Consider the following 27084-nt stretch of genomic DNA (forward strand, 5'->3'; position numbering starts at 1 on the left):
TATGACACTCTGACATACAGTATGAAGAAATTAATATGTGAAAAAAATGGTTTTGAAGGACATAAGGTAGCGGCACACAGAACATAATTGACACAAAGCAACAAAAACAAGGAAAATGAAAAGTTAAGCCACCTAACAGTAATACCCTATAATCCTCCATCCACAATCACATTACCATTACCACAAATACCATATTCTAGACCACAACTCACAACCTAAATTCTCTCCCCCTTTTACCCTTCTGTTCACACTCGTTACCAGATTATTTTTTCACCTTGCAACAGTAGTTATGGATGTTTTTTGAGTAGTTTGTGTTGTAAAAGCATAGTTTGGTAAAGGGAGGAAGGCAGAAGAGCATTTAAAGGTATATTTAGTACAATAGTGTTGCTAACAACCTCTTGGATTATTAATACAAAATGTTCAAAATTTAATTTACATTTAATCATTTTTATTGTTTCTGTTACTCTGCTTTTTTTTTTTTTTTTTGAGTCAGGGCAATGAAAATAGACTAATCAATTTCAATTTTATTTCGAGTCAGTTTCATTTTCTTTTTTCTGTGTTTCCAGGATACTGCAAAATTTAGGTTGCAAACACCATAGGGTAATGTTATTCCTTTCAGAATTAATCTTTTCTATTGAATGTTTTGAAAGAGAAGTCTAAGGAAACCTATTTTTTGATATTGGGTTTTGTTTAAGTTTGTTTTGACAAAGCTTACACATTTGACCTTAACTGTCCTGATAAAATTCTGATTATGATGGAAGAGCACCCTTCTTAAGAATCGCATAGTCCCATTGAGTGTAGTAGAGAAAACAGGATATGATTGTCTTTTGAATTACACTATACAAATGGTGTTGTTTTTCTTTAAAACGTATGTTTCAACAATTATTTTGAGGAAATACTGTTTGGATTTGTCTAGAAGACTAGTCAGCTGATGATGGATCCGATCCTGTGGCTGTGTCACAATAATGCAAGATGTAAATTGTATGTATTAACTTTTTGTGTTTCAGATCGTAAATGGGTATTTTGTGCATTACTTTGCACCCAGTGAAATGCCAACGTTTCCCAAAAATGTCATCTTTGTTGTAGATCAAAGTGGCTCTATGTCAGGCAGAAAAATTGAACAGGTAACTCATTTCTTAAACACAGAATTACATTTGTATATTTATTCAGTGTCTGTGCTGTTGTATAAAGAAAAGCTGATGAGTCCACTGTAATTTCTAAAGGTGCTTCATGTACCAGCAGCACTATCTCACTCTAGGAAATAACAGTGATGTTCAGTTTTAAAACTCATGCTACTTCTGTAGACATACAACATTTTCAGAGGCTAGAAGCCATCTTGCTCTTGGAAATATGAATATGCAACTTTATTTAAGCTGATCATTTTAAAGTTTAACCACTTCCTAACATGGCTGTCGTCGTAGATATCTCATCTTGATAAAGTTCTAGCTTTCTAACTGAGTTGTTTACATGTGAAAAATTTTGCTTCAGTTTTTTTGTTTTGTTTTCTTTTAATAAAAGTGGGAAAAAATAAGATCACAGTGGAATGAAGCCAGTGGAAGTTTTACTCACTGACTTCACTGGGAGTGGAAGTGGGCCCTACTGTCTTCAGTGGGGGTATTTGCATCAATAACAGTTACAAGATTAGGTCACCTGTAATGGTTTCAAATTGAAAGATAACGTTATTGTGGAGTCCCAACAAATGCCCTGATCCTCCACCTCATATTCCACTTTTCAAAGCCATTCCACCCTAGCCTCGGTGACCAGTCCTTGAAACAAATAGTATTACAGTGACCAGCGCCTCAAATTCTCCTCCTTCTCCAGCATAAGTTACTGAAATGGTTGTGTAAGCTTTGCATATTTTAGGACCCAATCCTTGTAGCCGTTACTCAAGTCAAGTACAGTGGGTGCAACTCCATTGATTTACACCAGGGCTGATTATGGCCCATGCTCTTTACTGTTAAGATGATCAGAGAGAAGAACAATTTGCATAAAAAAGTGATAATGGCACTGTCACAGAAGTTGGTGTTTAGCTGTGCAGTACTGTGAACCCAAAGACTTCCAAAAAAATGAGTCAACCCCCTAAAATTATGAAACTGGCTTAAAATTATAAATTTAAAAAATTGGGGTTCTTTTTATTTGCCTTCTGATTTCTGAAGCTTTACTAAGTTCACTCACTTCATGTTTTCAAGCTTTAATTTTTCCACAACCCTGGGAATTAGAAATCGTTTAAAATGGAAGCTGAGATTCTCATAAAGTCTCTTGATTCCAGCAGCTGGGAATTAAGAACAACATCAAATATGATGAGACTCGCAATAAAATTGCAAGAATTGGCAAAACTAGATGTGTACAAGGAAAGTTTAGATTATGTCTCTAATGTATCCTTGACCTAAGGGTTGGATTTACATATCAAGAAATTCTTCCTTATTCAACTATATATGAGCCGAAGTTTATAAATTTGAAACTGCTTACAAAGTGAATTACAATATTTGCACTTGGGTGTATAACGCAAACAAATATTGTACTTGGAATATGTTACGTTCTTCTGAAGAGAAATCTCATTATTTAAAATAAACTATGCAGCAAAAATAAAGGTATCTTAATAAGCTGCAGCTCCATTTTAAATTCAAATTCTGATAAAATACAAAACAAAAAATACACTTTCCCCCCACTTTTTAACAGACAAGAGATGCCCTCCTGAAGATTTTGGAAGACCTCAGACCTGAAGATCATTTTAGCTTAATAACCTTTAATAGCCTGGTTACTGAATGGAAGAATACTTTGTTACAAGCAACTGGACAAAATGTGGAAAGTGCTAAAAGATATGTTAAAACTATTATGGCTCGTGGAGGTAAACATGCTATCTAAATACTTTTAAACGTAGACACTCACCACAGAGAATGTGAAATAACTGCTAGAACAAACTGTTGTTATTAATTTATGTTATATGGTACTTTTCAGAACAAATAAGACATGATACTTGTCTCAAAGAGTTTACACACTAATTTTAAACAGGAAGTACTAGTTATTTTTTAATAAATACTAGGGATGAAAAGGGACAGGAAGACTGGTTACATTAATAAGATCAACTGGCAAGTAAACTGTTATGTGCACATATACAGATGTTCCACTGCAGTTATGAAATGTAAGGTGTAAGGGAGTTTTTCCTTTTTATACGTATGATTGTTTAGAATAGAGCTAGTTGAAAAATTTCCAGCAGAACATTTTTCCTCAGAAAAGGCCAATATGTCAAAATTGAAATGTTCCACAATATTTAATTTTAAAATAATTGAAATGAACTGTTTTGATAAGGTTCACCTTATTAGAATGGAATGTTTCAATTTTCCATTTTGAAAGAATATTTAAAGCTATATTTTATTTTATATAACACATTATAATATATAATAAAATTTTAAAAAATAAACTCAATCTAAATGCAACATTTTAATTGACTGGAAACAGAAATTTTTCAAAAATTTGGTTTCAAAGGAAATTTGGAAAATTGATGTTTTGTTCTGATTTCCAACAAAAAACAAATTTGAAAATCACAGAATTTTCTGTAAAATGGACATTCCAGTTCTCACACAGCTCTGTTTTGTAAGCAAAAGGTTAATATAACCATTAGTGAACAGTGATGCCCGAAAGTTTATTTTACTTTCTATTCTTCTGCTATTAATTTTGTTTTACACTTGATTGGATGTTCAGGCCTCAGCATTTGATACCAATGTAGACCGCCAGTGAGCGGCACAATCCTTAGGCTCCTCAAATGAATCCAAGTAATATTTCTTAAATTCTAATCTCACAGATAATAATAATTATTTTATATGGATCTGTAGAGACACTAAAAAAGGGCCCCGTCTATGTTCCTCTTCACATAATTTACTGAAAATACTATCAAAATACCCCTGAATAACTAATGTACAATTCAATATAACCCATCATTAGCAAACCAAGTAACTTAAAAGCTCAAATCATCCTCTGTCTCTAAAAATTCGCCACCTTTTACAATTTCCTCTAATCTTATTTTTTTATATCCAGTCAAATGCCTCTTTAAAACTGAGGTGAACTAATTGAGTTCTTTTAATTGTTTTTAGATGTAGAATCGTGTGTATTTTCTCTGTTGTAGGAACAGATATCAACAATGCCCTACTGACTGCAGCAAACACACTAGATAAGGCCAACTATGCTGAGATATTGCAAGCAGACAGCATTTCCATGATAATTTTGCTGACAGATGGTCAACCCACTGTTGGTAAGTTAATCACAGTAAGGCAATTCCCCCTCCCCTAATTATGCATCTTTTACGTTCACATTCTGGTAGTTGTCATACATGGTCTGTATACTAGAAAACTCCTGCCCAGGAGTGGGGTGGAAGTTCTCACTTATTCTTGGTCCACTGCAGAGAGGCTACTTCTACAGACTATACGTGAAAGGAGCGTGGAAAGAGCTGAACTTGAGATGGTGGCAATAGTCTGCATGTTTGAGCGTACACCCTTTGACAAGAAACACAATCTAAACACAATCCCTTGTGCAATTTATAGTCTGTGAGAGGTGAGGCAGGCTAGCTATGAATGGTTGAAACCTGAAGGCAACATACTTGAAGCTAAACCATGGGCACACATCAGTGCTGCATTTGTGTAGTATATGTGTGCATCCTTTTGGGCTTAGGTTACAACACTTTCCCCTCACTTCTCAAAATCTGACTGTATATTTTAATAGTACCGTTTATTCTGTAATCTTTTGTGAATTTTGATGTTAACTAGCAACTCACTGTGATATTACAAGATGGGGGGATTATGATGTGAGAAAGTAATTAAACAGCTAATTCTGATGACACAATTAAGCAATTATGACATGTGAGAAACATGCACCAAGTTCAGCTGAGTCCTTAAGAAACAAAATATTCTGTTTTCATGCTAATTTCCTTAAGCAACTAGAACTAGGAAAGAAAACATTGAAATCACAGGCCCTGAAATAAGCAGAATTGTTTCTGAACAAAGATTTTCAAAGTTTTGCATGAAGCTTCTCTTCAATGACTGCAAGATAGAGTCAACCCATGACCCCCTATATATGCAAAACTCATAAGTGGTAGGCCTGTCTACTGACTCTCATAATCCAAATGAGTTTTTTTTTAATTAAAAACAAAATTAAAAGATTAAAAAGATGGGAAAATTAACTTTGTCCCATAATATTACTACGTAAATTAAGATAGTGCTGGTCTAGTAGTTAAAGCAGGAGACTGAGAGTCTGAAGACCTTAATTCTGTTCCTGACTCACCATGTGACACTAAATCAATGGGATTGCTCACGTGAGGGAAGGTTCCAGGATTGGCCCCTTGTGATTTTGAATATCGTGTTGAATGAAAAGCTTCAATCCAGTGACCACAGTGGTGTGGCTAAATGGGGGCAGGGAGAAAACCAATGAAGTTTTTAAATCACAGTTTTCATCTGGATTGCACACGAGCTAATTTATTTTCTCTCAGTATGCATGTATAATTTCTGTTAATGTCTTTCACCTCCATCCCTGTGCCTCCACCTTTGTTTGTATTGCATCTGTCCAAATCAATTTGTAAGTTCCTTGGGTTGGAGACATGTCTAACCCATGTATCTTGTAAAACACTGTATGCAACTGGAGTGATCTGAAGAAGAAAAATAGGTGTTATATGAGTGCATTAGGTCTCTCTGGAGAATTAGACCCAGTCACTGAGAAAGCAGAGTGGTATTTTCATCCTCAACTAAGCAGAATTCAACAACTTTTTTTTTTAAGTTTTACTTCTGTAACCCTTCTGCCCGTCAGAGTTGGCAGCAACAAGGGCCGGGTTCAATATCTAGGGGTTCCATTCCAATAACACAATGCAAACCGGCTCGAGCCCCCACCCAGTGACCTGGGACAAATATATACCACCCCCGCTGGGCGCCTCCAAGAGGCAATACTTCCCCTCTCGCAAGCACATAGTCTGAGTGTAGCAAAAGCCTTTTAATAACAGAGAGAAACAATGTGGCATTATGTTGGGGAAACACCACCAACAGGATTCATAACACAACCCATGAGCAAAAAAAAAACCCACCCCAGGCAAATTGGGGCATGCCCTTTTCCCTTTGGTTCTTGAGTCCAGCAACCCCAAATCACCCAAAGTCCCAAAAGTCCCAAAAGTCCAATGCCCCAAAAGTCTCTGTCCCTGGTCAGGGCAGCCCCAGAATTCGAAAGTTTATTTGCGGAGCTTTACCTCCCAACCTGGGTGGAAATGGGACGGGGGTAAGAGGCACCTTACATGATCTGAAGCTGACCGCCCCATAGCTCCATAGCAGCGCTCTGCTCCGCCAGCCGCCCCACAAACTCCTTCGCTCAGCTGCGCTCCGCTCCGCCAGCCGCCCCACGAACTCCTTCGCTCAGCTGCGCTCCGCTCCGCCAGCCGCCCCACGAACTCCTTCGCTCAGCTGCGCTCCGCTCCGCCAGCCGCCCCACGGACTCCTTCGCTCAGCTGCGCTCCGCTCCGCCAGCCGCCCCACGGACTCCTTCGCTCAGCTGCGCTCCGCTCCGCCAGCCGCCCCACGAACTCCTTCGCTCAGCTCCACAGCCCACAAGCAGCTCCTGCCATCCACACACTGCTCCGCGTCGAACTGTTTCACCAGCCGTCCCGCAAACTGCTCCACAATATATCTTCAGGCTCCCCCACTACTTAACACAACACTCAGTGATTTCAGCTCTTAGGTGAATTCAGCTTGTAGTAGGGGAGCCCCAGTGCTGGTGCACTGTCAGCCCAAAGTGAGCTCAGCAGCTTATAACTAGACTTCTAATGAAATCAAAATTAGCTCTGATATTCCACAGTAGAGAGAGGAGGAAGTGCAATTAGCATGTAAGGCCCTCACCAAGGGGCCCATGCCACCAAGTATTAATACTTGCCCCCAGCCTCTCTCCATTCACACAGTTTTGGAACCCCTGACCCTTGCCTAGCGAGTGCTACTTAGTTGATGGTGAATCCCTCCATCATAACAAAAGGCCACGTATAGTTCCAAGCACAGTTCCCATAATCAGGGTAATAACAATTTATTCTTCCTGCCCCAATAACAGAGACACTGGGGATCCCACAGCAGCCAAAGTGACCATTTGGGCAGCTATGATCTCATTCTAGGCGTGGTGGGTGTGCCTATGCAAATGAGATCGGCCCCTGAAGTTCTTTTCCACAACTTGCCACACCTCACCACCAGATGTCAGGGTGGAGCTCATCCTGACACTGCTTACACTTCTTTGAGTAAATTTCATAAGATGTTTGAAGCAAAATTTTCAGTACATCCCATTGCTCTCTTTCTATATTAAAAAAACCCTCTCTCTGTATACACACACACACACACATATTCTCTCTCTCTCACACACACACTGTATTTTCATTTTTTTAATAACAGGTGTTCAAGGTGTTGAAATAATTCAACAAAATATACAGAAGGCTATCAAAGGAAAGTATGTCCTCTATTGCCTTGGCTTTGGTTTTGATGTCAGTTACAAGTTCCTTGAGAAGATGGCCCTCGATAACGGAGGAATAGCTCGTCGTATATATGAGGACTCTGATTCAGATTTGCAGCTCCAGGTAGGGTTCTGTTAATAATTTAGGAAACATACTAACTAGTTTCAGAGGAGCAGCCATGTTAGTCTGTATCCGCAAAAAGAAAAGGAGTACTTGTGGCACCTTAGAGACTAACAAATTTATTTGAGCATAAGCTTTCATGAGCTACGTGCATCCGATGAAGTGAGCTGTAGCTCACGAAAGCTTATGCTCAAATAAATGTGTTAGTCTCCAAGGTGCCATATTAACTAGTGACTCTGGCCTATTTAAATCAATTAAAGGCATGCCAGGAAACTCTTAACTGTGAGACCAACACAAATGAAAACCTTTGTGGGCTCTCAAAGAGAGAAAAAAGTGGTATCAGTTTTCTCCTCAAATTTTGTGTCCAGATGAAATGCCAGTTTTGAGAGTGAAAATGTTTGTGGCATACGGGGCCAAATCTTGAAATTCTCCCATCTCTCCTGGGCAAATGAGTGAAAAATTATAATTCTGTGCGAAGGGATGAAATCTGTCATTTAGTGCTACAGAAGATTCATTCTCTAATAGAAATGATACTGTAGAAATTTTGATCCCTGGTTCAGATTTTTTAGTTTTATTTATTTCTGTTTCTAAAACAAAAAAGATAACTATCCAAAGCTCTAGGCAACCAGCCTGTAATTTGATACACAGCACGGAAGCACATGGGTCAAGCTCAACTATAAACTCTCACCAATAAAACTGACCTGAAAGTTTTCTGAACGTTTGAAAAAGTTTGATCCATTCTCCTCTCCATATGCCTGCATTTTTTACTTCTGGGTAAAAAGAAAAGGAGTACTTGTGGCACCTTAGAGACTAACCAATTTATTTGAGCATGAGCTTTCGTGAGCTACAGCTCACTTCATTGGATGGCTCATGCTCAAATAAATTGGTTAGTCTCTAAGGTGCCACAAGTACTCCTTTTCTTTTTGCGAATACAGACTAACACGGCTGTTACTCTGATACTTCTGGGTAGATACTGAAGTACCAAATTACCATGAGAAATATAGCTTATGTGGAATTGCTTGTCTGATCAGAAAAAGAACTTCACTAACCCTTGCCAAAAAGGCTTATTTTGTGACGTTTCCATTATGCAGATCCAAGTGAATCAGATATATATATATATATGTGTTTCTGTGTGCCCATCTGAACTGAACCTTGGAACCTATTGAAGTTTCCCCTCATCACTAATTAGAATGTGAAATGTAGTCACCCATAAATCCTGGAATTAAAGTAGCACACTGGTGAAACAGAATTTGTGATACCACAGGTAATCCACCAGATTCCCTGTTTCAGAGTGACAGCCGTGTTAGTCTGTATTCGCAAAAAGAAAAGGAGTACTTGTGGCACCTTAGAGACTAACCAATTTATTTGAGCATGAGCTTTCGTGAGCTTTCTTTTTGCAGAGTCCCTGTGTCACTATCCATGGAAATCCAAATCCCTGTAAATCCAGTCATATATACTAATAGACTAGGCAGAGTATAAAGGAAGTTTCTAATATACTTTTGTAGGAAGAGAAAAATTAACACCAGACTTTTTGAGATGTGTTTAAATATTTGATAGGTTACTTACTTAGAGTTAGTTATACAATCATTTGGTCTCTCTCTCTCTCTAGGGCTTTTATCAAGAAGTGGCTACTCCCATATTAAAGGATATTGAAATACATTATCCAGAAAATTCCATTCTGGAATTAACTCAGAACAGTTTCAAACTGTTTTTTGATGGTTCTGAAATTGTGGTAGCTGGAAAAATTGACAATGAACTTGACGTTTTGCCAGTGGAAATTCAAGCTCAGTCAGTAAGTACTTATAAATTCTGTGAGTTTTCTACACAAAGAGAAACTTGTACGTATACTGTAAGGGACATATTCTTGAAATGTCTATGGTCTTTTCTGTACATCAATAAAAGTTTTTTAAAAATATCTTGTATACAGTTTATGTTCACCTCTACTTCTGATATGTACGGACCAGAGAGAAGTCCTATCGGTCCATAAAGTATCACCACATGTTCTAAACAGTGGTTTATTTATAAGGAAGAAGAAATGTCAGATATGAGTATAATAAAATCCTGTAATCACTAATATGGCACAAATAGAGCATCTATTATGTCCTATGAGCTGTTCCTTCTTTTAGTCTTCCTGGAGCTTCTGAAAGTTATTCAGTTATGATTACAAATTATTTCATGGGCATTTGAGATCTAAATTGTTATATTCCATTGAGGCATATATCTTGTTAAAATATTTTAATTAATCATGTAAAGAGTGAGATTTTTTGATAATTCTAGCAGCTAAATTGAGAATAAGATAACATCCATCTTCCACAGAATGTAGCTTTCTGATAGTATGGATTGATTTATTATAAATAATTGAATTTAAATAGTTTAACACTAGTGCACTTTAAATATGGCAGAGCAGTTTTATTGTAAGCAGCTGCCTGCTATCCAAACACTAAGAAATTGCATTGGGGAAAAAGTATCCTATAGCTGACATCAATTTCTTTTGCTTGGTCTCTTTTGGAACTTTTAAATATATTTTTTTAAACTGGGTAAGGCCTTGAAACTTAAAAATATTATTGTCTTTAAATTATCTCTTGAGGGTTAGTCTCTCTCTCTCTCTCTCTCTCTCTCTCTCTCTCAGCATACCAGTAAGCTGATTTTTAAGGACGAAGCAAATGTAAGAGAAAAGGAGAAGGTATTTCAACATCAGAAGTACATTTTTGGAAATTTCATTGAGAGATTGTGGGCTTACTTAACAATTCAACAGCTGCTAGAAAAATCGTAAGCTAATAAACTAGTAAAATCCTCATGTTATGTATTATGAATTTATAAACTTCTTCATGAAAACAAACCATAGATTCTTTATTCACATGATGGGAAAGGAAAGTGTGAATATTCCTGCACATAGCCTTAAAAATATACCCAGTGAAAAGAATACTTCAGTACTGTATAATAATGATCCAATACTTTGCAGTTTGTGACAGTGTTATATGCTGCTGTGTTTTGGACTATTATTGTGAAATGTTATAGTATTTATTTATATGGACTATACTGAACTTCCATAGTACAATCAAGTATATATCCAGTGTAGGTGTTGCCAACCACAAATGATGGAGGTATGTCCATAAAGCATGCATTTTCAAGGTCCACTTGTATGTTTACTGATACAGCAAACACATGAGCATGGGCATAATTGTACAGGCATGAATAGTTGAGTTATCCTAATGGGATTACTCATATTTAAAGTTACTAGAAAATCTCCTGGAGAAAGTTTGAGGACCCCTGACTCATAGTCAGCTGAAAAGTTCACTTTATTTTTTTAAGACATGAATGCCAACATTAGTATTTCAGCTCAAGAGGAACAGCAAAAAAACCTGCATGTGGCCCGAGCTTTGGAGCTGTCTCTGAAGCACAGCTTTGTTACACCTCTCACTTCCCTGGTGGTCACCAAACCTGATGATCAACAGAAACTCCAGCTGGCAAATAAACCGACTGAATCTGGTAAATTCAATTTGGAATGATACTATTTCAGTTACAAACAATACAATCAATAGTTGCAGATCTGTTATCTCCATGATCCAGTTTTCGGTGGCAGTGATGTAAACCAGGTTACACAATGCAAGTCTAATTTCAGACTCGCATTTAGTTTTTTATTTTGAAGTAGAAGAAAAAGGACTATAGGTGGAAAATGGATGCTACTATTTAAATGGAGGGGGAAGTAGTAAATAAGTAGTTAATTACATGAATTAATACTGAGCAAATGCTTATTGCTGAAATTCCTTCCCTGCCCACTTCAAGAAAATCTTGCTCATTTCTCTCTATGATTAAACTGAAACTAGGAAGTAAGGGGCAGAGGCTAGAAAGAATGTCACTTCTTATAGGGCTCTTGTCTACTACATCTACAATTCCCTTAAAACAAATTCTTTACCATGGTAATCAGACAATGAACCCCTCCTGTTTCCCTCAATTTCCTGTTTACTGAAACACATTTGAGTACATCAGCAACTGGTGGTTGAAGCTATGATCCTAATCTGTCATCACTCCTCTGTCTAGATAATGAGAAGTCAGGATTTACTGGCTTTTCAGGTAAGTGATCTCAGCTCTTCAAGTAATTTTTCCTTAATTGGCCAAGATTTTGAGGCCTTCCACTCAACTTCATAGCGTTTCTCTGCGCTTGTCTACATGGGGAGGCACAGGAAAATTAGCCTGTCTGTAAAGTGATAACTTTTGAATGCTGCATCTGATCAATTTCAAGGAATGTTCTAGGCATGAATGAGCTCAGACTTATTGATAAAAAGAAAAGGAAGACTTGTGGCACCTTAGAGATTAACAAATTTATTTGAGCATAAGCTTTCGTGAGCTTATACTCAAATAAATTTGTCAGTCTCTAAGGTGCCACAAGTCCTCCTTTTCTTTTTGTGGCTACAGACTAACACAGCTGCTACTCTGAGACTTATTGATATGGGGGAAAACTGGAAAACCAGAAGGGGGAAAACAGGGGACACATGGAGCTTTGTCCATCTGTTTAGTAGAGCCACAATTTCAGGCACTTCTGCAGCTGTCTGTTGGTCAAAGAACTGGTTGATAGTGCCCATTAACATCTTCCAGCATAACAACACCCTAACTCATCTCTGACCATCCCAATAGAATTTAACATGTTGACACCCTAAATGATTTATCCCCCAGACACAATGAAAAGAAATAATAATGGTGGGGGAAGGGGGAAATTGCAGGGGAGTCCGGTGGGGCCAAAAGAGCCCCTGGCACAGGGTCGGGGGTGGGTGTTGGTGAACCTGGCATGGGGGGAAGGGGAGAACACAGATGGCCTGGCATGGTGGAAAGAAGAAAATGGGAAATTAGAGGGTATCGGTGAAGGGGAATGGCTGTGCATGCAGACCCTTGCATGTGGAGGAAAATAGCAGACCCTGGCAATCTGACATGATGATAAGAGACTCTCTCCAGGGGGCAAGAGGGGAACACAGAGCCCCTGGCATGAGAGAGGGGGACATTCCAGAGAGTCCCAGAAATAAAGGAGGATGAGGAGGTGACACACAGGGAGCTTCCAGGGGGAGAATAGAGGGATGCAAGGAAGCATTGCAGGATGCAATGAGGTTGGCCTACAGTAGAATTGAAGTGTGTATTCCCCTGGTAGTTTCTAGAGACACATGAATAGGCTCAGATTTGGTCCTATTAGCTGTGATATATTAAAATGAGGTTTTGGTTTTTATTTGAGGAAACATTTACTGGGAAATGTATAATTGAAATAGGGTAGAATGTAAATTATGAACAATAGAAGGGCAGCAACCTCCACCTAGGGAATGGTGAGAATAATCTAGCCCCCAAAGTAGGAAGTCTCTCTTTCTAAAGCTTTTAGGGCTGGTCCTGTAGCCTTTACTCATATGAGTATTAAGAGTTTAAAAAAACTTTTGAAGTGATAAATGGCTGTATTTTTTAAGTGATTTTTGACTCTATTTTCTGCCACCAGGAAACAAACGCTCAAAAATCCATAAAAAGAAAGTCTTAAGTTACAGAAGGCATCATGATGAGAGTATGTGTAAGTTATCTTACTTTTCCAACTAAAGAATTTATTTCTTTAAATAATAACCTAAAGTATTCAAACATTGAAATCTCAAGTTAATGATGCTGATTGTAGTGAAAAATTAGACCTATATTTTGTTCTAAAATTGTAGCCCATTTGTATTAAAAACAGTTAAGTTCTCTGAAAGTCGCATGTTTCAAAATGAAAACTGCGGGTTTGCTAGCACATAAAAAATTAATTCTATTAATCGATACACTTCAAGATTTTAGGTCTAAATTACGTAGGGCACGGACAGAACTTGGTGCTGCTTCCACTGAAGTAAAAATTAATGTCAAAGGGAGCAGAATTGGACCTATACATTCTTGGGGAAACTTGTATCTGTTGTTTTAATAGTCATGCCCTACATTGCAACCTGGATCTTTTGGTGTTGCTAGGCTGGTTTATACTGGAGAAATTTTCCACTGTCATCACCATTTCAAAGACACTTCTGGTTTGAAGTGCCAGATAGGCAGAAGTGGGCCAAAGGGATGGACATATTGGGACAGGGAGGAGGCATGGTTCGGGCAGACCTATGCCTTGGCAATTTTGCACCCCTGCAAAAACCACAACGGCCATTACAGTAAAGGTGCAACTGTGGCGGACAGTCCTCAGGGCTGCCCTAACTTGCCTGGGGACTGCACCAGCTTTCACATGCCCTGAATAGGGGTTGTGCAATCTTTGAACTTGTATATGAATCTGTCCCCTCCTCTCCATATACACAAGTTGCCATGATGGTGCACAAGTGTTGCCAGCACCTTAATACTTATTCAGAGCAAGTCTCTCCAACGTTGTATGTCCTGCATCAGGTTATACTGCGCTGCTGCAATGTGGCCATTAAGTCCTAGCATTACTATAGCATTGGTTCATTTAGTGTAATCTCACAGTCCTCCTCCACTATCTTCAGTGACTTCTTTATTGACAGCTGTTGGGACGTGTGCTGGGAACCATGAGAACCCTGCACGGAATGCTGTTTGTCATCTTGCTTCACTGGTGTAGCTGAAACAAACAGCATTGCAACTTGCAATGGTGATATTTTCTCGCATAGAGCAGTCTTATAATTAACTAGTTTTTGAATAGAGGAAATCTCTATAACTCATTTTATCTTCTGGAAGCAATTCAGAGATAATCTGTAGCATCTACGGTTTCTTTGGCAGTTACAAGAGAGGATGTATTAGAATTTTTGTATTTTTTAAAAAATTACTTATTTCTACTGCCAAAAGCAAGGAACAAATAATACTGGTTTGAAGCAAGCCATAGAAGGTGGCCTTAATAGGAACTTTCACTTGTCTGGGGAATGAGAGCCTCTAAGGATGGAGATTCCACCACCTCCCATTCCAGTGCTTCACCACCCTCCAGTGAAATAGTGTTTTCTTATATCCAACCTAGACCTCCCCGACTGCAACTGGAGACCATTGCTTCTTGTTCTGTCATCTGCCGCCACTGAGAACAGCCAAGTTCCATCCTCTTTGGAACCCCACTTGAGGTAGTTGAAGGCTGTTATCAGATCCCCCCTCACTCGTCTCTTCTGGCTAGCCTAGTTGTAACTAACTGAAAGTCACAAGTGCTGCACTTCCCAGTCAGTAGAACCTGAGGCAGTATGAGTCTTCTGATATGGAAGTTCCTGCAGTAAAAACATGGGAAAAGATGGCTTTTTGAGGACAATCTCAAAAATTGATCATAAAGAACTTGATTATCCTGCAGTAAATGAGGGAAACTTTACTCATGTTTCTTTTGGCTTGTTTAGGATTTATTTTCAATTGTTGTTAACTCTTATTTTTAAATCATATTACCACCTCTTGTTATGGAACGCCATTTTACAATTTAGCCAGTCAGCTTGTGACAGTCTAATAGGCACATTGTAAACGTTCCCCCAACTTTTCTTTCTTAATATGTCCCCTTCCTGGCTTATAGCATTCCTAGTCTGCCTGCACAGCTCAATCAATGTACCTCTATTCTGATTTGCAGCACCCTTGTTATTTCACTTTTGGGCCTATTGAACAAACAGTACTAGTCATGCAAAATCATGCCTTCGTTTTTTGGTTGTTTTTTTCATACCCAAAAATCATAGCACCACAGAAGTAAGTGATGGAAAAACCTACAGACCACTGTGATGTTCCCCTGGTGTTATCTAGACCAGTGATCTGCTAGATCACTCCAATCCTTGACTCTGGGAGACAGTCTTACTCTGCTCTGCTGTGAGAACCCCCACTCCTGGGCTGTTCATGCGCAGCCTCTGGCATATAAGCTGCTCCTTGGATTGTGCAATCAAATGACACTTGCCAATATCTCCAGTCCCAGATACAAACCTGGGAGCCTCCATCTTGCAATGTCCAGTTATGCTTGCTGGATGGTGCAAGCTTATATGAGTTTGTCAATTTAACAAAGAAATTGATATGTACCAGGCTTGTTATCCCAAGGGGAGTCTCTGACATGCTTCAAACCAAATACACTACTTCAGGCAGAATAAACAAACAAATTTATTAACTACAAAGATAGATTTAAGTGATTATAAGTCAAAGCACAGGAAGTTGGATTTGGTCAAATGAAATAAAAGCAAAATGCATTTTAAGCTCATATTAACACTTTCAGTGCCCTTACAAACTTAGATGCTTCTCACCATAGACTGGCTGGTTGCCCTTCAGCCAAACTCTCCCCTTTGATCAGCGCTTCAGTCGCTTGGTGGTGATGTCTGTAGGTGGAGATGGAAGACAGCCAGCATGGCAAACGTCTCTTCCTTTTATCATGTTCTTTTCTTCCCTCTTGGCTTTGCTCCCCACCCCCGCACTCCCACTTCAGGGTCAGGTGAGCATTACCTCATCGTAGTCCTGAGTGACCAGGGGAAGGGGAGTGACTCACTCAAGAGTCCAACAGATCTTTTGTTGCTGCTTATGTCACTGTCTTTTGTTCCTGTGAGACTGGGCTGGGTTTGTCCCATACATGCCCTGATGAGGTGTGAACTGCCCCTCTGTTCCTGGAGAGTTTTGCCTGGGCTTGTTTTAAGCCATGAGGACACATTTTCAGCCTCATAACTATAGACATGAAATTACAACCTATAACATTACTATAATAACAATGCTCAGTACTTCATGAGCCTCCCAAAGACACCTGACATGACGACAAACTTTGCATTGGTTACCACACAATCATATTATAAGGATGAACATGGCGATGCAGGGTATTCCCCTGAGATACAGAGTGTCACCCATTTAGTTTCACTGCAGAGTGGTTTCCTACAGTGTTATTTAATAGTGCTTTCTCCACTTCTAAGAGATGAGGCTTCCCTTCATTTCTTCAACTTTTCTGCACTTAACTAGGGATGAGTGGGCACATAATCAGCCCTATATTTTGCAGTGACAAGTGCAAATAGAGACACATGAGACCTCAGCAGATGTCAGTAAAAAATGTAGTGTATTTTCCAGGAGGAGGAGAAGAAGAGAGCAACAGTAGTAAGAAATATCTCGTTTTTAAAATGATACCAATAAGAAGCATGATGCTAGCTTGAAATGTAATTCAGACATGGTATTCTCTTTCTCCAGTTACTGACAGATGGAGGCCTGGACCCTTATTCTATTATTATTCTCACCTCTTAATTATCTGTTTGTTTAAAATAATCATATAAAGTTTTAAATCAACATCAGGCTTAAAGCACATTTCAGTCTCATGTTTATGATGATGATTGTGGATGTTTATTTGATACTAATTTACTAATAGAATATGATCTACAGGCATATATTTTTAGGACAAAATAGTATTTTAAAGTAATTTTCCTACTTTTAAAAATTACTAAAATTTAAAACCTCTGAAAATAAAATCAATAAAGCCTTACTAGTAAGATGAAGAAAATAAACACCAGTAATAAACACAATTCAAGGTTTTAGACATAGTTTAGCCCACACAGGGAATAGATTTCATCTGCTATATGAATACCAGACTTGTCTACAAAGTGAGATATAACATCACTCTGGATACCTATTTTTGACAGATGTAACTGGGGAAATACATAGGACCCATCCACAGCTCTGGATTTGGTTGTACATGGAACTTGAAAAGACAGTACATGGCATATCAATTATGCATTGTTGCCACAAGGTATAATTGAAACCCAGAGTTTTGAAATTTTTTTTTTAAAGAATTAGACATTATATGGATAAGGAGAACTCTAGTAGCTACATGTGATAGGATAAAAATACATAAGGGACATATAGACATTAGGTGTCTGGAGTTAGGAAAAACTTCCCCCATGCATATATATGTTGGTGCATAGTTACCTACTCTGGAGCTTTCATGCCATCCTCTAAAGCACCTGGTGCTGATCACAATTGGAGAACAGATATTGGACTACATGGTCTACTGAACTAATTTGGGATGGCAACTCCTTCATTCTGAAAACTATTTAAACAGTAAAAGGAGAATATTTGGATCAGAAGTAAATCCATGTACACTTAGGACTTTACTGTTGTCACTCTGCTGCATGCCAGAGTCATTCAGAACGCATGGCAGCTGAGACAGAATTCAGATCTTCCAGCCCCAAAAGCACAGGTTCCCTGCCACTTCAGCTGTTGGAGATTCTCATGTAAGTGATGGCTATACAGGGCCTACCGCACAAGTTAAGTAGTAGTGATCCCAGACAACAGAGGGCAATGGTGCATCCACACAAGCCAGCTAAAAAATAAATAAGAAAGACAGACCGATATACTGTGTGTATAATTACAATGCACCTTTAACCATGGAATTGTTACCAAAACCAAACTTCTCAACCTTCCAACCTGCGAGTGGGTTACACTAGGGACCAAAATGTGTTATCAATGACTGGAACACTGCTATTTCTTTGGATCAGCCCTAGCTCCTCAAGTCAGCTAGCTGTCCAAAGAAAATAAATGTAAGCTATATACAAAAATTATATTAATGGAAGATTTCTTTTAGGGTTTAATCACATACGTTAAGAAATATAGAGTTAAATTCCCACAGCAGCCTTAACCCTGCTCTTGTATAATGCACAAGGATTTTCATTTGGGAATAAAAAAAAATCCCACACCCACCTTGAGTTCTGGTTCTAAAACTGATGAGAAAGAATGCAGAATTCTTTTACATTATTGAACTTTTCCTCTCCAGTAAGAAGTGATGGATATTTTGGTGTTTCTCTAGCCAGGGGTAAGTGAACTTACAGCTTCAAGTTCATCATTTTTAATGTAATTTAAAAATCAAGAACTGAAATTACTACTATGTAAGCAGCAAGACATTCAAGTAGCTCTAAATCACAGAGGCACTGAAGTAGCTGAGTGACCCCACAGCCACAGCAATTCAAGCCAGAAAAAGACATTGATACAGAAAACGAGTGGGAACTAGAGTGCATTTAGCTCCATACAACCAGAAATTGCATCATTGTTCTGCATCCTGCAAGGGGCTGAATGCCCTCAACTTTCACTGTGGCCTATTAGGGTGCAGGGAATTCAGATCTATGCAGGAGGCTTTGTAAGATCAGGCCCCCAAAGCCAGAAGTGCATTCAGGGGGCCATCTGAACGTTTGGAGGAAAGGGTACTTTACAATTAAAGTATGTACACACGCAAGGATGGGAGAGATTTTTCTCAGAAACTGCTTCATTCATAATATTTTGCATTGGGTGGTCACTGAATCTTGTTCTAAAATCCTCATGTTTTAGATTACAGTCAAAGAGTACCGAAAACTGGTAAGTTACTTTGTTTTGTTGTTACTTTGCTTCTTTACCCTGGAGACATGTGGAGCAGGATTCCCACACAACATCATCCTTTCCCAATGACTTTGCACTGACATGTTTTATAGATGATTATTTGAGGACACAATTACAGTTCATGATCTTTAATCATAGTGGACCTGGTTATTTGTTTTTCAGTGATAATTTCTAACTTTTCTTAGTGGCATATTTTGTCCTCAGATCCACAGCTCAGTGGATCTGGTGCAGTTTTGCTGTGCATGGAGTGGGGTCATGGTTCAAGGCCACTGTAAAGGGGCTGCATGGATGGTCAGTGAATCCACTAGCCATTTCCCCATGTGGGGAGGGAGCAAGAGCAAGAGCTGCAGCTGCAGCCATGGTGCAGACCCAGTGCTGCCCCATGGGCTGGAGTGGGGAAAGTATACATCTCTTCTTCCTGAGAAATCCTCTCTATAATATAGGTCAGACCCACAACTACAGGATGGAGAGGGAGGGAAATGTGGGCAATATGCCATAAACAGAAAATTGAAAAACTATTTGCTTAATAATACTAATTCCAATTTTAAAAAAATATTCTAAATTTTGGTCTCTTCTTTCAAAATATTAGGTCAAAGAGCTATACTGTTAGACATGACCGAACAATCACCGGACAGTAAGTTATAAGAATTAATTTAAACTGTGAATTTTGGGGGGGTGTGGATGACTCTGAATTGATAAAACAGTGGGCGATCTCTTATTTCTAGTCATTGAACTAATCTATCCCAACTTGGCAGTGACCAAAAATTACCACCATCTGGTAACTGTTCTGTTTTTATGTGTACTTATTTGCTGGTTACTCAGTCTAGTTCCTAGTGAGGAGGAATCCAAATCACAAAAAACCCACCATAACAATTGGCAATAACTGAAAATATTGGTCTTGGTCCCAGTATAAACTAAAAGAATGGAACGTGCATGAACACTGCACTACCTTCTCATCTCTAAACAGTGGTCTGTCCAGGTCAGGTTGAGAGATACACTTTAGTGGGGTAGATTGCTGTGCTGCTGTCCATGTTCCTTCTCTTTTGTGGATAGAGAACTTAAATTTCCAGGTCTGTTAATCCAGGACCATTCACCAGCACTAAATGGAACTAGCACAAATACAGCTTTTCTAAGCCCTTTCTAACAGGGTTTTGGCCCTGAACATCAAAAGTCTAATGTGATATGTTGCTTTTCCTTGGGCCACATTGTGGCATTTATTTTTAAACAGAACTCACTTGAAATCAGTGGAGAGTTCTGCTTAAAATTCTCTGGTACAATATTGTCCCTTATTAAATATTTCAAATGAAAAAAATCTTTTATTGAAATGTTTATCTAAATTTTAAACATTTTAGTTTTCAGGACCGTTCAAACACCACAGCTTCTTAGTAAGTAATATATGTCATAATATTGCTTTAAAACTCTAAATGTTGACAAAACAAGCTACATGTTGTTCACTACAATTAGCACATCAGCAAAACTCCATCAGGCGAAAACACTGAGAAATGCACCTATTGAATAGGCACCTTGATTGTATCAGGGAAACAAGCTGATTTTGCTTTTATTCAGCATAAATAATATAATACATTTTTCTCATGAAGATGTTAAAGATCTTTACAAACAGTAAGTAAATTAATCTTCACTACATCCCTGGGATGGAGTTAGGTAGTATTATTCCCTTTTTACATATAGTTTAAACTGAGACAAAGAAGTCCTGACTCTTAGCTCCCTGCTCAAACCAGATAATAATTTATCATTTTATGTTTCTTTTTTATTCTTCACCGTTTGTACTAAATATTCTTGAAACTTAGTGTGTCTGCTTACCATTTTGAAGCTTGATGCTGTTTCCTCTGCAGTCACAGAAGTTTTGCCATTGACTTAAGTGAAAAGAAGAGCCAGGTCCTTTGTCTTTTCTGAAATGAAGAATACTTATTTCCCCTCCCCTCAGTAGACCCATTTACTAAGGCACACATGGAATGAAACAAGCTCTCATAGGAGTTGATAAAGAGTGTTATGTATAAGCCCCCAAAAATCAGGAAATGTCAAAGTTAAGGTTGTATGTACAATGCTAAATCTATCGTTTGTGCATATGCATGATGATATGTAGCCTGATTCTGGTCTTACTTTTGCTGCTGTACATCAGGAGCCAGCTCAGCCCAGAGCCCTCTCCCACACCCAAACTCCCTCCTGGAGCCTGTACTCAGTGGTGAGCTGGAGCCGGTTTGCACTGGTTCGCACAAACTGGTTGTTAAATTTTGAATCAGTTTTAGAACCAGTTGTTAACCTGCTTCCCTGCTGGGGGCGCTGAGGCTTTGATGGGCTCTGGCCGAGAAGTGATGTAATTCCTCCTCCGGCCACTGGGGGCGCTGCACTGTGGGAGCCATGTGGGCCACCGCCTGGCCCTGGGCACGAGCCCTGGTGCTGCTGCTGCTCCCCCGACCCCTGGCCTGGGGCTCCCGCTGCTGCCTGGTGGGTCCCCGGCTGCTCTGCTGGGCCTGGGCTGCGTCCTGCTGCTCGGGCTGCTCCAAGCCGCTCTCCCCATGAGCACCCACCACCCTGCCCGCAGACAGCCCCTGCCCTACCTCCAGCCACCCCCGCACGCCCTGCCCGCAGTCAGCCCCTGTCTCCATCCACCCCCTGCCCTGCCTCCAGCCACCCCCTGCCCTGCCCGCAGCCAGCCCGTCTCCAGCCACCCCCTACCTGCAGCCAGCCCCTGCCCGCAGCCAGCCCCTGCCGCACCCCCTGCCCTGCCCGCAGCCAGCCCCTGCCCTGCCCGCAGCCAGCCCCTGCCGCACCCCCTGCCCTGCCCGCAGCCAGCCCCTGCCCTGCCCGCAGCCAGCCCATGCCGCACCCCCTGCCCTGTCCGCACCAGCCCTTGCCGCACTCCCTGCCCTGCCTGCGGCCAGCCCGTCTCCAGCCACCCCCTGCCATGCCCACACCAGCCCCTGCCGCACCCCTGCCCTGCCTGCAGCCAGCCCGTCTCCAGCCACCCCCTGCCCTGCCCGCACCAGCCCCTGTCTCCATCCGCCCCCGCACCTCCTGCCCGCAGCCAGCCCCTGTCTCCAGCCACCCCCGCACCCTCTGCCCACAGCCAGCCCCTGCCGCACCCCTTGCCCTCTCCACACCAGCCCCGCACCCCCTGCCCTGTCTCCAGCCAGCCCCTGTCGCACCCCCTGCCCTGCCTGCAGCCAGCCCCTGTCGCACCCCCTACCCTGTCTCCAGACAGCCCCGCACCCCCTGCCCACAGCCACACCCGCTGCCCTGCCCGCAACCAGCCCTTGCCGCACCCCCTGCCCTGTCTCCAGCCAGCCCCTGCCACATGCACCCCCTGCCCTGTCTCCAGCCAGCCGCGCACTCCCTGCCCGCAGTCAGCCCCTGCCACACACACCCCCTGCCCTGCCTGCAGCCAGCCCCACACCCCCTGCCCTGTCCACACCAGCCCCGCACCCACCACCCTGCCACATGCACCCCCTGCCCTGCCTCCAGCCACACCCCACACCCTCCTGTCTCCAGCCAGCTCCACACCCCCTGCCCTGCCTGCAGCCAACCCTGCACCCCCGCCACCAGCTAGCCCTGCCCCATGTCCCTGTCTGCAGCTGGCCCCACGTCCACTGGTCCCAAGGCAGTAACCCTGCATACCTGCTTCAATGAGGGGGGCAGGGAGCAGCTGGGACCCACACATGTGCACACCCTAGGGTGACCAGACAGCAAGTGTGAAAAATCAGGACAGGGGGTGGGGGGTAATAGGAGCCTATATAAGAAAAAGACCCCAAAATCGGGACTGTCTCTATAAAATCGGGACATCTGGTCACCCTAGCGCACCCCCAGGGAGTGGCGGGGACCCACACATGTGAAATGGAGCTCATTTCTAGTTCAGGCCCATCTTTTTAAAAAAGAACTTTAGGTAGGGTTAACAGACATCCACATTTTCCCGGACAGGTCAGGCTTTTTGGTTCTTAAATCGCTGTCTGGGAGGAATGTTTAAATTTTAAAAATTCCTCCCGGGAAAATACGGCCGCACGGTAACCCTATTGGTACAAAAAATACACACTGTGGCACATCCCTTAAATCAGAACTTTTTATCAGGAACTGGTTGTTAAGATTTTCGCAGCTCATCACTGCCTGTACTCCCTCTTGCACCCCTGCCACAGGGTCATCCGAGAGCCCCCTTCCACAATCCAAACCCCTCGGCCCCATATCCCAGCCCAGAGGCCACACCCCCTCCCACACCCCAACTCCTGCCCCAGCTTGGTGAATTGGGGAGAGCGAGTGACAGAGGGAGGGGGGATGAAATGAGTGGGGGCAGGGCTTTGGAGAAGGGGCAGGGCGTGGCCTCGGGGAAGGAGTGGGCCAGGGGTGGGGTAAGGTGTTTGGGTTTGTGCAGTTAGACAGTTTGCAACCCTATGTAGCCAACTTATACATTTAGTTGCATATTGATTTTTACAATAAAGTGTTTGTAATTCTTTGGACTTTGCCTAAAGTTTAATTATGCACATATGTAGTAAATGAAAAATACAAAATAAATATTCTATCCCTCTACAATACCAGCTCCTCAGTACGATAGAAAACTACTCATTTACACAACCCATTATTTTCTCACTCCTAACTAGAATTCCATTGCCCACATTCTAGAAGGGCATTCTTTGTACAACCAATTGACTCAATACTACTAACACTTGCAATACCAGCGCCATTAGGATTTTTTTTTATTAACATTAAGAGCTCTCTCTCTCTCTCTCTCTCTCTCTCCGTGTTTTTAGTCAACGAATATCCACATTTCCTCTTGCAACTGCCCAGACAAAATGATGTCATTTGTTTAAATACTGATGGACAGCCGCAAACTTCCATAAACCTAATATCAGATCCTGACAAAGGTGAGATTACCAAATCTTACATATAATATAAACAGGTAACTATTGCTGGTCAGGCATTTATGAACAAAACATTTTCACCAGAAGGGTAGGTTTGATTAGTGTCTTTGGAGGCTACTCTTCCGGCCAACCCGCTGAGGCTTCTGATTATGAATACAAATTCTGGGACTTCGGCATGTCCCTAATCTTTACTATACACCAGCGTATCTTAACAGATTCAGGATCTAATGTTTCTAGTGCAGACATGCACACACATTAACAATCCATCAGTCGAATGAATGTGGGCTTGTGCTCACTTGGGCTATGGCTCCCTCAAGCCACCAGTGACCAGACAGCCTGTTGCTGCTAAGGTCAAGAGTAATCTGTGCAAGACATTGAGCACCCAGGTCAGGGGGCATATATGCTGGCCATTACCATTGGCCCCAAATGACTTTTCCACGACTATGGCCATAGAGGGCTTCTGGAGAGTAAATTCTGCAAATGTAGATAGGAAATTGGAGCAGGATGCAGCTCAGGAGCTGAATTTTGGCCCCTTAAATACAACACACAAAAGAGCTGTAACAATAGCTTTTTTGTTTTGTTTTGGTTTTTTTACTTATTATTAATATTGTGTCCCTTGACTAGTCTACATTAATGGGACTTTCAGGAATCTCTGTGACTGGTAAGCTTGGGAGAAATAGAAATCACTTTGTGCTGTTTGAAATTACCTACCTGGATCCTCATGTGCAACTCCATGTATCAAAGGAAGGCATTATGCTGAGCTATGGTGGTCATACCACCAAACTCCCATGGGCAAAGTCTGCCTCTTCTACAATACAAAGGTAAGAAATGTCATCATGTGTTTTCCTTTATTTGAGAGAGTGAGTCTGATTTTCACCTAACTCATTTGTACTTTCACGATTTTCTGGAATCCAATAATCTCAGACCCAAGTTATGTATCTTAGATATCTACCTGACTGTGTCCAGATATCTGGTAGTTAGGCAATTAACTAACCTAACTGAGGCCTGAAATTATTTGTACCTACACATTGCAGGTGAGAAAGGGAGAGATTGGGTTTTTAAAACCCAGCCTCATGTCAATAGAATGAAACATTTAATAGGGTAATAAATAGTTTCTGCCTGCTCCTACTTAGGAGTCAAAACATTCATTTTCCCAGAAAGAGACTTTGATCCAGCAACGTTTTATTTGAAAAGCCTTTGTTCCTAATTTGCTGAAAGATTGCTGTCAATTTTATTTTTTCATCTAATGGATTTTGGTGCAGCAAAGTCAACCAGTTGCTTTCACTCTGTGTTTATTGTATTATTACAGTCTTATTGGTTGATACCAAATGTACTGTGTGCTTCACCCAATCAGAGATCACATATAAAAGTACAGTTATTAAAGTCTATTGCATTTTCATAAATAAGTTGTTTTCAAAAAAGCTGAGATTTTCTTATTCTTAAAATTTAACAGTAACTAATGTTTGGGCCTCTGACAGTATGAGTGAATGGCGCAGATAGTTTTGTATAAGTATCTGTAATTTTATTACATTTCTGCTGTTTGAGAAGTGTGTTTTAAATTTTATTATTGGATTGGCTAACTGATTTAGTTAGAATACCTTACCAACACACAAAAGATATGAATTCAAAAGGAGACTCTAGATATCCAATTCTCTTGGTTCCTTTGGTTAACTAATATACACTTCAAAGACCAGTTGTGGACAAGAACAAAAGTTGCAAAGTGAGCTGCTCAAAATTTCCTTGTAGTCTAGACAAGGCCAGCAAGTGTGCTGGATTTATGTCACACACAGAGGATGGACCCTTTAATGAAGTGCTTGGTTTCTCAATATTTAGACCATGATCTGAATTTTTATAACCCTTAGAGGTATTGGGATTTAGGAGTTTCGTTTGGATCATTATAGCAAGGGGCCAGCTATAAGTGAAAATCTGGATTTAAATCCGCTCAACTTTGTGTGCCTTCAGATTATGGCTGTTTGATTCAGGCTCACCTCTCTTAAGATCTGATATAAGCTTCTTGAGTTCATGTGGCTTTTTAAAAAGAAAATAATAATAATGATGGACATCTATATTTTCCAAATCCATGTAGGGTAAGAATCAGAAGTAATAAACTACAACAAGAAAGTCAGGTCCTGAATATCGTATGGGAGACTATTCTTGTAAAATACCCAAGAGAGTTTTGACAAGTATCTGAACCTCTAAATTTTCATCCATCATTAGTGCTAATTACAATATTTTGTATGTTGTACTTTTTTCCATTATTAAAAATCATGAAAAGGCACATTCTTTTCCCTCTTCTCCAAGCAGTATTTTGCCCTAGGCAAAAAGGCATTTTCACTAGCAAAAAATCCTGCTAATTTAAAATTTTTTCTGTAAACCTTATTAGCTGATGTGTATTTTAGGGCATGTGGGGGAGGAGGCAAATTACTGTACATTTTGCTGTATAGAAATTGTGACCTCAGTTCAAGTTTAGTGCATAAAGAAACCTGATTACAAAGGGCAGCAGCATATATACAATAAATCAGGTCCTGGTCCATGACTAGGCCTCCTAGACACAACAGCAAAGCAAATAATAATACCACCACCAAATACTCAAGTGCTATAGCACTATCTTAACATTTTTCTGAGGAAAAACAGGATTGCTTTTTTTCCTAGGCTGAAGATTGCAGTTGAAAAGGAAAGAAGCCTTACAATGTCAGCATCTGACAACGTCACAATAAAAATTGCTTTTGTAAAGTCTCCAAATCGTTTCCTTGGATTATATTTCATGGACACTGACCATTTTTCTGACAAAGCCAGCGGACTTCTTGGTATGTATCATCCAAGTAGTGTAGTATGGCCTAGGAAAGGAAGGATGGTGTTGCAGTTAAATTACTGAAATGGAACTCAGGAGATCTGAGTTCTGTTGCCAATTCAGCCACAGATCTGGTCAAGTCATTACATTTCTCTGGGCTAAATTCTGCTGTTCTTACTGATGTTGATCTGTACTTTATTCCAGGAATAATTTTATTGATTTCCCACAGAAAATATTTAGACTTTTGTGCCATAGTCCCCGACTAGTAAAATGGGGATAATAATACATCTCTATGTCACAGTGATCTAGAGGAGGTGCTCAGTTAGAATCATAGAATCATAGAATATCAGGGTTGGAAGGGACCTCAGGAGGTCATCTAGACCAACCCCCTGCTCAAATCAGGACCAATCCCCAATTAAATCATCCCAGCCAGGGCTTTGTCAAGCCTGACCTTAAAAACTTCTAAGGAAGGAGATTCTACCACCTCCCTAGGTAACGCATTCCAGTGTTTCACCACCCTCCTAGTGAAAAAGTTTTTCCTAATATCCAACCTAAACCTCCCCCACTGCAAC

At 40.6% G+C, this 27084-nt stretch overlaps 1 protein-coding gene across 1 annotated transcript in view; it reads left to right on the forward strand.

Annotated features, from left to right (window-relative positions):
- The window catches only part of LOC140915172 (inter-alpha-trypsin inhibitor heavy chain H4-like), a 41105-nt gene that overhangs the window by 7517 nt on the left and 6504 nt on the right, over positions 1 to 27084 (forward strand). The window contains exons 7-15 of the mRNA XM_073354750.1: positions 1008 to 1124; positions 2680 to 2848; positions 4124 to 4249; positions 7401 to 7582; positions 9189 to 9371; positions 10209 to 10348; positions 10911 to 11068; positions 11621 to 11653; positions 13053 to 13121. Of these exons, the coding sequence (XP_073210851.1) occupies positions 1008 to 1124; positions 2680 to 2848; positions 4124 to 4249; positions 7401 to 7582; positions 9189 to 9371; positions 10209 to 10348; positions 10911 to 11068; positions 11621 to 11653; positions 13053 to 13121 (1177 nt within the window). The remainder of the gene's footprint in view (positions 1 to 1007; positions 1125 to 2679; positions 2849 to 4123; positions 4250 to 7400; positions 7583 to 9188; positions 9372 to 10208; positions 10349 to 10910; positions 11069 to 11620; positions 11654 to 13052; positions 13122 to 27084) is intronic.

Source organism: Lepidochelys kempii, chromosome 7 (genome assembly GCF_965140265.1).
Source record: "Lepidochelys kempii isolate rLepKem1 chromosome 7, rLepKem1.hap2, whole genome shotgun sequence".
Lineage (NCBI taxonomy): Eukaryota > Metazoa > Chordata > Testudines > Cheloniidae > Lepidochelys > Lepidochelys kempii.